Below are 11,253 nucleotides of genomic sequence, written 5' to 3'. Positions count from 1 at the left end.
TTCCTGTATGTACCCAAAGGGCAGCTCCACAGAAAAAGGAGAACAAGGACTCTCACCTCCCTGCCCTCATCACCTGGAAGCTCAGGCCTGAGCACAGCTGGACATGCCCTCGTGGTCTAAGACTGGAGCTGCCCTTGGGGGCCTTTCATGGGCAAATGCAGGAAGCTTTGATATTTACTGCGCCCAGAAAGTGCCCTTGTTTTCCTAGAGGCAGGGGATTAAGCTTGCAGGCTTTGCAGTTAGATTGTCTGCCATAGGCTGTGAGCTGTGTACCTCAGTTTGCTCATCTATAAAATAGAGATGACAAAGGAAACCATCAACAAAACAACAAGAAGGCCCGCTGCATGGGAGAACATATTTGCCAACAATATCACCAATAAGGGTTTAATCTCCAGCATTTACAGGGAACTCATGCAACTTAACAATAGGAAGATAAACAATCCAATTTAAAAAATGGGCAATGGACCTAGATAGACACTTTTTGAAAGAGGACATACTGAAGGCCGAAAGACATATGAAAACATGCTCAAAGTCACTAATTATATAAGAGATGCAGGTATCATCTCACACCTGCCAGAATGGCTGTCATCAACAAATCAACAAACAACAAGTGTTGGAGAGGATGTAAAGAAAAAGGAACCCTTCTGCATTGCTGGTGGGAATGCAGACTTGTGCAGCCACTGTGGAAAACAGTATGGAGTTTCCTCAAAAAAAAAAAAAAAAAAGGGAACTCTTGCCTTTTGCAATAGCATGGATGGAACTGGAGAGCATTATGCTAAGTGAAATAAGCCAGTCAGAGAAAGATAAATACCACATGTTCTCACTCATTTTTGGAATATAGAGAACAACATGGACTGATGATCAGGGACAGATCCAAAGACAGAGAAACAGTGATCAGACTATCAATCCCCAGAGGGAAAGAAGGAGAGGGCGGGGGTAAGGGGAAGAGATCAACTAAAGGACTTGTATGCATGCATATAAGCCAAACCAATGGACACAGGCAACAGGAGGGTGAAAGCATGAGTGGGTGGGGGATGGAGAAGTTGGGGGTTAATGGGGGGATGAGGACACATTTGTAATACCTTAACCAAAAATAAATTAAAAAAAAAATAGAGATGATAAAAGTACTTATCTCATGGGGTTATTGTGAGGATTAAGTGAGTTAATATATGTAGAACAGTGCTAGGCGTAAGCCCTCAAAAATGTTGCAGTTATTATTATTATTGTGATATTTAGGTGTTTCTCCCCTTTGTTACATTTTTATTTTGTGAGCTCCTTATAGGAGAGACTCTAAATTTTGCATTTTAAAAGTGTTTTTATTTTAGATTTAATATTACTTTTATTTTTAGATATTATTCACATGCCATAAACATTTCAGCTGAACAACATCCTATTATGTAGAAATACCCTTTGTTCATCAGTCAATGCACATTTAGGTTGTTTCCACCTTGGGGCCATTGTGAATAGTGCTGCCAGGAACACATGAACACATGTACAAATTGCTGTGTAGATGTGTGTTTTCATCTCTCTTCGGTATATACTTAGGAACAGAATTGCTCGGTCAGGTGGTACCTCGATATTTAGCCTTTAGAGGGACTGCGAAACCTTTTTCCAAAGTGGCTGCACAGTTTACATCCCCACTGTGTGCGGGTGGGAAAGTCTTCTGGTTTCTAGCACCATGCATTGACTGGTGCTTTTTTCTTTAATGATTAATTTTTTATCGATTTTAGAGAGAGGGGAAGGGAGAGAGACAGAGGGAGAGAAACACACAAACAGAGAGAGAGAGAGAGAGAGAGAGAGAGAGAGAGAGAGAGAGATGTGTGATCAGTTGCCTCCGTATGTGCCCAACCAGGGATTGAACCCGAAACCTAGGTATGTGCCCTGATCTGGAATCAAACCCATGACCTTCCAGTGCACAGGACGATTCCCAACCAGCTGAGCCACTTGCCAGGGCAGCATAGACAGGCTTTATCTATGTCTTTGCTTGGACAAGCTGCTAACATCTCTGAGTCTCAATGTGGCCATTTTTAAATAAGGATACAATCATAAATATCTGCCCAGCTGGACCGCTCCGCTTGTTGAGCATCAGCCTGTGCATGAAGGGCTGCTGATTCAATTCCCAGTCGGGGTGCATGCCTGGGTTTTGGGTTTGATCCTCAGTGGGGAGCAATCTCTCTCTCTCTCTCTCCCTCTCTCTCTCCCTCCCTCCCTCCCTCCAAGCAAGTCCTCAGGTAAATATTTTTTAAAAAATCAAAAATACCTGATTAAATTATTTTGAGGATTAAATGAGATGAAATATGTACTGGGTTTCACATCACATTTGTAAAGATTTTATGAATGTCATGAATTATTAGATTTGTAACAATTTATCTTTATTGTTGAAAGTATTACAGGTGTCTCCTTTTTTTCTGCCATTGACCCCATCCGCCCTGCCCCTGCCCCCACCCCTCCCCAGGCCTGTCTATTGTCTGTGTCCATGGGTTATGTATATAAGTTCTTCGGTTAATCTCTTCCCAGCACGTGCCCCCCTCCTCTGAAATTCATCAGTCTGCTCATGCTTCCCTGTCTCTGGACCTATTTTGTTCATCAGTTTATTTTTTATTAGATTGTTATGTTTTGTTTTAAAACAGAATTTGGGGTAGCTATGAAAACATGAGCAAAATTGTCAGATTAAAAAAATAAATAAATGAGAAAACCAGAGTTAAGAAAGAGAATGCATTACCCCCAGGGAATGAGGGTTTGAAGCTTTCTGGCGTCAGACAGCAGCTTGGCCATTCATTCACTCATTCATTCGCTGGATCAGCTCTCCACTCTGAGCAGCTCTCCGGGGTGGCAGCGTGTATGGAGGAAAAGACCGCGTTCACGCTTCAGGAGGGAAGCCCAGCCCAGAGATGCCCATCTAGTACCCTGTGGCAGGAACTGTGGGAGGAAGTGGAGTAGGGCCCCCTGGGAAGTAGCCTTCCAGACAATACCGAGCTGAGCTGGGTCTGCAGCTACTTCCCTTCCTGAGTCCTGATTGTATCTGTTCATGTTCACGTTTCAGCAACCACCTGCGGCAAGAAGATGGCCAAGATTAACACCCAGTACTCCCACCCCAACCCACCCGGCCCTTGGGCAAAGGCCACAGACAGCGATCTTGATCACCTGGAAAACGGCCTGAGCAGGTAAGACGGGCTTTTTCTTTTGCCTGGAAAAGGGCCTTCCCTGGGCTGGTCTACGCTGTGGGAGAAGAATGCCTTCGCCTGTGGCCAGCCGCAGATCGGAGGGCTGGGGCTCCTCACAGTGCTCCTTCCCACATCATTGTTCATCTCCCTGAAGTCGTTTGGTTCTTGTTTCAAAGATGTGGGAAAATAAGGCTCAAAAATTGTGTAACTTGATTCAGTAACAAAACGAAGATTCAATTCTACTGTAGAAAGGTCTCCGAACTGCCACACTTTCCAGGTGTACATCAAACACATACCGGACTCTGTGCACCAGCCGCTGTCCTGGGCACTGGGGTGCCCTGCCCTCACTTCCAGGGGCAGGCTGGGCTCTGCCAGCAAAGCCATCAGCCCATTAGTGACAGTCCTACACACGCAGCTGCAGGGGAATCTGGGGTCTGGAGTTCCACTTCTGACCCGGTTGCTAACTTACTAGGAAAGTGTGTTTAACATTTCCATGCCTCAGTTTCTTCAACTGCAAAAGGGAGCAGGATTCTTGCCCAAGTTCCTGACATACTATTGAGGAAATGAGGTGCCTATTTGGTGCAAGGGGGCTTACATTGTTGTTTCTTAAATTCTCAATAAGTTGATTGAGTGGATCCATGAGAAACTTTATTTCCAACATTTATGTTATTTTTGTCCTACATATATAACACTCAAAACTTCTCCCTCCAAAAAAAGGAGGCATATGTAATACTCTTTGTAATACTTTAAGCAATAAAAAACAAAAAAGAAAAACAAACAAACAAACAAAAAAACTTCTCCCTCCCATGATAACTGCATATTATCTGACTAGTGGTCCGGTGCATGGATTCGTGCACATTGAAAGGAAAATAATTAGAAGAAATATTTTAATATTTAATATTGGATTTTGTATTCCACATGGTCCATGTACCATATTTGATTTTACAATTTGAAAAAGTCAAGGAGACTGGTCTGCATTCGGAATTTCTGCCTTAACTGTACGGTCAATGTCATGTTCCGTTCATAATTTGGATTCACTATCTAATATCAATAATATGTGAGTGCGAGGCAGTCCGTGTTTCTGAAATTCGATGACATAAATTTTAGCTGTAACTTTGCCAAGTAAATCAAATTTACAGATATCATTTAAAAGAGCATTCAGCTTAATATTAAAAACCCTGGCTACCAAGTCAGGTCTGGTTTCAACTGTTTGCCAGCGTTGTAAATTATTTGTAATACCTGCCCATTTTGGGTTGCACATCATGGCTAGGAATAAATCGGGCTTGCCATACTTCATTACAATTGCCATAGCGTCCTGATACTGATATTGCTGCTGCATATTTCTGGGACTACCCTCAAAAGACGATTGGCACATTGTGATTTTCAGATCTAGATGCTGCATTTAAAATAGGATTGAATGTATCACGCACAGAGAAATGAAATCCATAGTACTGCATTTGGGTGACTCGTGTCCTTACATTTTGTCTAGTATTATTGTCGATTACACTGTTTTCTCTGAGTCTTAATGCAATATCTGTTCCCCAGCCTTTTTCACCATGTGGAAAAAGAATAGGATATGTCATTGCATCTAATGTAGGAAACAGGATATTGATTTGTTTCATTTTCGTGGCATTTGGATTATTGGGATCTGGTTTACAATGAATGAGCAAGTCCCTTTCAAAAGGAGGTTTTCCATCTTCGTTTCTGAATATGACAGCAACCTCGGTTACACGGGGAAAATTATATCTACCTGAGTCACTGTTATGATCGTATTTAATTGCCATTGTTACTTCTGTGGGAGCAATACCTTTTGCTGCTGCTTCAGATTGGGTTTCCTTTTCTACCTCATGTAGCATCTTGTACGATTTTATTAATTCATTTATTTCATGCATGAGGTTGTTGATGTTGATCATGAGTCTTTCTGAGCAGCCTGGTTTTCTGGCATTGCTAATCTTTTCCTTGTAGCTTTGGCTGTATCCAAAATATAGAGTTGAGCAAACTTCCAAGAAACACCATCTGAAGGATGTAAAGTTCCAGTATGGTGATAAACTTGTCCGTGTATTCTAAAACAGTATGGCCCATATCCTGATGGCAATGTGATATTTGCACCCATGGAAGCCAAAGCAAAAGAACTATTTATGGAAAGAATATTTTCCATAAAATTTTTACTGTCAGAATCTTCGTTTATCATTCATTTTTTAAATATGCCAGGCATTCTGGAAAATTTATTTCATTTGGACAGACTTTACCTTTGTTGAAACATCGAGTAGATTTTCCATCAGATGGCTTCTCATCGGAGAAATTTAGTGAGAGGCAAAATGACATGTAACAGTCATTCCACCACAGCTATGTTCGAGAATTGCATCCTCACTTACTTCATTTTCGCTGTGAAGTCAGTTTCTACTAGTGTTGGTGGTACTTGTCCATGACAGTTTTTCAGACAGTTTGTCGACGATGCCACTTTTTTTTTATTGCTTAAAGTATTACAAAGGGTATTACATATGTGTCCATTTTTCCCCCCGCCCTAGACAGTCCCCTAGCCTCCCCTATCCCCCAGTGTCTTATGTCCATTGGTTATGCTTATATGCATGCATACAAGTCCTCAGCTGCAGGGGTATGATTCGGGCCAGCAGGCCAGGGAGGGAATGTGGGAGATTAGCCTGCCTGGAAGGGACCACAGGAGGGCTTCGGGGCGTGTCTGGACCGGCCGTCTTGCTCCAGCAGCCCAGCAGCCCCAGCTCACGCCCCCAGCCTTGCAGCCCCACAGCCCCACCTGGCACCCCATCTTGGCCTGGCACCGCCTGCTCACTTGCTCTATCATCCCGCTGTGGTCCTGCTCTCATCAGGGCCCATTGGGCGGGCAGCACCTCCACTGCTGCCAGTACTGCATCACCAACGCCCCCTGGTGATAAGCACACCTCATAGCGAGCGATCAAACTCCCAGTCTCCTGATTGAACTCCCGAGGGGACCATTTGCATATTAGGTTTCTATGTAGATGGCCACAAATGCAGTCCCAGTGCCTCGGTCCCCACACCACTGGCTTCGGGCCCTCATCCATCACTTCTCCTCACTCAGGGGTGCATTTGTCTCTTCTCTGTCTGGGTATTTGGTTCCAGCTCCTTAACAGACTGGCTAATAAATGATGGACAACGATATCTAATGACATTGAAGCCCTACTACTGAAAATTTAGGCAGCCCTCGGACCCCACCTTTGAGGATTCAGGCAAAGGGAGGAAAATCTCAAAGCACCCCAACAGAGACGCAGTCCCCAACCATTTTAACATACTGGGGCCCCTGGAAATGTGACATTAACTCAGGGGCATCAGAAATCCCCACCCTCCTAACTGCTCCCTCCTAACCCCCCTGCTGTCCACACCTGTGTCCCACCACTGGGGACTTACTCCTTTAAGTTAAGGCATCGCCCCTCATTTAAAAGAAAAGAGAATATAATCCAGACAGTTATCTGCTACTAACACGTTGACATGCATTAATAGTTTCCTTCCCATGTCTGAGCTAATAAAGCCCCTCAAGGTGGGCTTTGGACAAGTTTGGGGAGCGGGGAGAACAGGCCCAAGCGCGGGGACACAGTCAGGCCGCCTGGCAGCATCTGGCTCCTGGGATCTTGGGCTCCATGGGGGAAGGACCGAGCTGTCAGGTCAGGGAGAACTCGAGGCAGAATGGGACTTCCCCCATCGCTCCCTTTTGCCTCTGGTGGGGCATGATCAGAGCATCTTGTGGAGCTCGCAGACTCCCTGGGCTGCGAAGGGAGGAGGCAGTCTGGCTTATCCAGGGAGGTGCTCGAGAGGAGGCAGGTCCCGGCAGTGCCTTGGCTCTTGCCCAGATGGCTCTTGCCCAGGCACCACCGTGGTCCGGCTCTGCCCCATGTGTCCTGGCTCCTCCACCACCAGTGGCCCGCCAGCCTGACTACGGGCTGTTCAGGGGGCCACAGGTCCTCCTGGAAGACGAGCCTCTGCAGAAGGAATTGCCAGCTCACTGAGCCACCTGACACCTCGTGATGGGCCTCTGCTGCCGAGGGATTCCCTGTGGGCTCAGGCCCGGTTCACGCTCCCCTTAGGGCCGGTGAGCCACGCAGATCAGGGCTCGGAATCATGCCCTTCAACGATGCTATTCATTCGCCATCTGAATGGGTGAGAATGCCATCCCCGCCCCTCTCCCCCTGTTCCCTGGCCAGCACGATAGCTAACAGCACAGGTCAGACTGCTGACCCAAACAATGGCCCATAACTGACCAGCCTCAGTTTCCACATCTGCACAGTGGGCTGTACTTACCTCAGAGGCTGTAGTGGGTTCAGACAGGACAAAGCTCGGGCTCAGGCCCTGCCTGGAGTAAGTGCCTGTGAACACTCGCTGCCGGTCTCGGCAAGGAGTCCCCTCCTGTGGGTCTTCTCTGGTGTCCCCGGCTCTGCCCTCGGAGCCCCAGCTGTTCCGACATCTGGAGCTCACCCTTCCTGCCTGAGTCCGATCATGCTTCTCAGCCTGACCAGAGCCACGGCTCACCCAGCCCCACCTGAGGCCTTGCCCAGCTGCTCTTTTGGGAAAAAGCTTGTTGACAGATTTCTACAGAAGCCCAGGGAACTACTGCATAGATTTCAAACAGGGAGAGGAAGAATGCTTCTTTCATGAGAGAGCTGTTGCACTTTATCTCAGGGAGGCAGGAGTGGGTTAACAGATGGACGGTTCCGGAATGGGTCACGTGGGCAGGCTAAGTAGCTGTCTCAGATGGTGGACGAAGAAAACTGAGTTTATTTAAGGAAAGGGGTGGGGGATGGGATACCCAGAGGGAAGGGCTGAGCCGCACCGGGCCAAGGGGACACGGGCTGGCTGATGGCAGCCAGGAGATGGCGTTTCATCCTTATAGGCAGTCACTGGCAGATTTGGGGCTGAGGTGGGCTTGGAAGGCAGGTGGATTGCAGGCGTGCGATCAGGTGCCTCAGGACAGTTTCCACTCCTTGTGCGGTCTGACTCCTGGTGTCCGGCAGCTTTTTCCTGGTCTTTGTCTCCTGTGGCGGGAAGCTTACAAATGGCCGTAGGGGTGGTGTTGCCCTACAGTCCAAACAGACGTCGCGGTAGAAATTCAAGCATCAAGAACCAACGGCAGAGAGGCCTGCAGCTCACGCCCCCAGTGGTCCCTTGAACTTACATCGTAGGAGGCTCCCATTCTTCGTGGCGCACTGGCCCTTCTGCTCTTGAGTCTGTGAACAGCACGCAACTCAATATGAAATCGCCTTTTTTCTCTTTCCTATTTGAAGACCAGGAAACACACTCCGGGGGCTGAGCGGCCAGCCCACAGAACTCCTGGCTGGGTGCTGGGCAGGGCAGGGCCGAGGCCTCTCACTCTGCCGCCTCTCCACCAAGTGGGCGTCAGCAGGCCAGGCCACACACTGCAGTGGGCCCTGCGGCCAGCGGCAGGCCTGTTTTGAAACCAGTGGGCTGCGCCCTCCTCACTGGCCCACGAGCTCTGATGTCATGGGCAGTGGCTGCCCTGAGGCCAGCGGCAGGCCTGCTTTGAAACCGGTGGGCTGCGCCCTCCTCACTGACCCCGAGCTCTGATGTCATGGACAGTGGTTCCCCTGCTGCTGACCCAGGAAGCCTGGTCTCAGGATGTCTCCCACGCGATTGACAGGCGCCAGACTCACGGACATGCTGGGCCGACTGCTTGGTGCCGAGACAGAGGGGCTGCTGGTGGGGACAGAACAGCTCCATCCTCGGGGCTCCTCCGATCTGCCTGGTGCATGTGCCACGGCAGCGCTCCGGCCCGCCGTCCCCCCGCCCCCACTGCCCGCTGCTCAGGTTCAGGAGCTGGAGACAGACTCCTTGTCCCCGTCTCCTCCTCCTGGGACTGACCTAGTCCGTTCGAGCGAGCCCGCCACCTTCGTAATAAACAGAATATTGGAAGGGCAACTGAGGTGTAGCCTCCTACCTGCAGCGGGGCCCGGCGGGCCTCTTGTTCGCACAAGGATGAGATGTGAGCGTCTCTTATAGGTATTGAGGTGGAATTCGATCACGTGGCTTGGAAATAGAGGCAGGCTGCACAGTGCAGCTGGTGGGTCAGTGCCACCTCTCAACCACACACCACAGGGCTCCGTCCTCACCCATGTCCTACTCAGCTCCTGCTTTAATGGCACCACGTACGGGAATACAGAGGGCAGCTTCATGGAGTGGATGCCAACAGGCTTTAAGTGGGAGGCGATGACATTCAGATCTCAGTTTTGCCACTTGGCTGTGTGCCCTTGGGAAAGTTACCTAACCTCTCTGAACCTTGTTTCCCTCTTGTGTAGGGTTGTTCTGTAGATTCAATGATCTAATGTATATGGCTGACTTCAGTGAGCAGTCAATATATGTCATACGGTTGGTGTTTGTATTTGTGAACGAGATGGAGTTGGGAGGAAAGGCTGATGCCACTGTCTACCAAGGGTCCCAAACACCGAGTGACTCGGATACACGGGAGGGCCCATCCTTCCAACAGACACATTGCACACGCAGCAGCCATGTTACAGGACTTGGGTTTTGGCTGCCAGTGGGTGCTGGGAGCACCAGAAGCACACGGACCCACAGCCTACAAAGACCTCTGGCTTGGGCTCCAGCAACAGCAGGATGGTCTTAGCCTCCCTGCCAGTCAGGCAAGAACGCAGGAGCCTGCTCCCAGGAGGATGCCCGTGAGCGGAAGGGACTTGAACCCGGTGAGGAGTAGCTGGTGGGGTGGGGGTTCCAGCCTGGAGAGGCAGCACAGGTGTGCGGGCTGTCCCTCACGGAAGTCGGCCATGGAGGAGGCAGGCGCCTGACTGTGGTCCCAGCAGAAGAGAGGAGTCTTGAGATGGGAACGCTGAGGGAGGGGCAGTGCAGAGGTGGCCTGGACGGGACACGTGATGGTAGTGAGCCCTCCCCGCGCCTCTCTCCCCCTTGGGGCGCAGGGATGGTGAGGAAGGAGGAGGCCGCAGCTCAGTGGCTGGGGTGCAGCATTCTGACTTCTCACTCCGTGGGAGGAAGGGAGCCTTTCCCTGACATTCGTTCTCGCCTCCTCCAGCCGTCACCACCTGGTTAAGAGGGCTGATTGGGTTGGGATAGGGCCTGTCCGATAAGCCGTGAGATAGAAATCATTTGCCTTGCCCGGGCTCTTCCGGACTTGCAGACTGAAGTGCAAATCCCTAGAGGCCACGGCAGGGTGGCTCTCAATCAGGCTGGTCAACCCGAGGCCTCAGGAGGTTTTCAAGGAAGAGAAATATTCCCAGAGACACTGGTCTTCTTCCCATAAACACTAGGGAAGGCCTCCTGAAGGAGGCGGCCCTGGGCTTGCCTTAGGAGGTAGGATTTCATTAGCAGAGATGAGTTTGCACTAAAACCCTTGTTCTGGAATTAGTGTGGACAAGGCTGCTCTGGCTCGAGGTGGCGGCGCTGGGACCGCCCCCTCCCGTGCTCTGACGGGACCATGTGCGCTGGCTTGCCCCTCTCACTGAGCCCACCATGTGCGCGGGCCTGGGGCTGCTTTCCTCGGTCAGGCTGGCTGTGAAAGAAAGGCCGCATTTATCCTAAGAGCAGGGTCTGTGCCAGCGTGACCTGCAGTGGGAGCCCTGGGTTGAGGACCCGGGCGGCAGCTGTCCTCACTGAGCAGGGCATCTGGCCATCTCATCCTGAGCGTGTCCAGGAGGCGCGTGAGCTTGAAATCAATTCAGCCTGCGGCACATTTGATTTCCTAGGACCCGCGCGCCTGGCGAGGAGACATGCTCAGGACTGCAGCCAGGGATCGCCATGGAGACCGGAGGACAGCCTGAACCCAGGCAAGGCTCCGTCACCATCCCCAGCCAGGAGCCTGCCAGGTAACGGGTGGGTCTCAGCCTTCTTCTTGGGAAGGGGAGACTGAGGCAGGAGGGAAGTAGATGCGTCTCGGAAAGAACGGTGGGTGGGACGGGTTGAAGATCTGGAGAAAGAAGAGGTAGGAGCAGAGTCAGATGTCCATCAGTGAGCAGTTCTCTCCTGGGTCAGGGGTCTCAGCTCAGAAAAGTCTAAGAAAAGCTGCCTCAATCTGAACTTGCTTTAATGAAAAGTTATACTGAGAGACTTTCAATTCTGA

The 11,253-nt window shown here is 49.9% G+C and overlaps 1 protein-coding gene across 1 annotated transcript in view; it reads left to right on the top strand.

Annotated features, from left to right (window-relative positions):
• Positions 1 to 11,253, top strand: part of CNGA3 (cyclic nucleotide gated channel alpha 3) — a 36,921-nt gene that overhangs the window by 7,507 nt on the left and 18,161 nt on the right. The window contains exons 2-3 of the mRNA XM_006773087.2: positions 3,044 to 3,164; positions 10,880 to 10,999. Coding sequence (XP_006773150.1) covers positions 3,064 to 3,164; positions 10,880 to 10,999 — 221 coding nt within the window. The 5' untranslated portion in view covers positions 3,044 to 3,063. The remainder of the gene's footprint in view (positions 1 to 3,043; positions 3,165 to 10,879; positions 11,000 to 11,253) is intronic.

This window comes from Myotis davidii, unplaced genomic scaffold (assembly GCF_000327345.1).
Source record: "Myotis davidii unplaced genomic scaffold, ASM32734v1 scaffold1065, whole genome shotgun sequence".
In the NCBI taxonomy this organism is placed as follows: domain Eukaryota; kingdom Metazoa; phylum Chordata; class Mammalia; order Chiroptera; family Vespertilionidae; genus Myotis; species Myotis davidii.
Note: the sequence above shows the minus strand (reverse complement) of the source record. Positions and strands in the feature narration are given on the sequence as shown.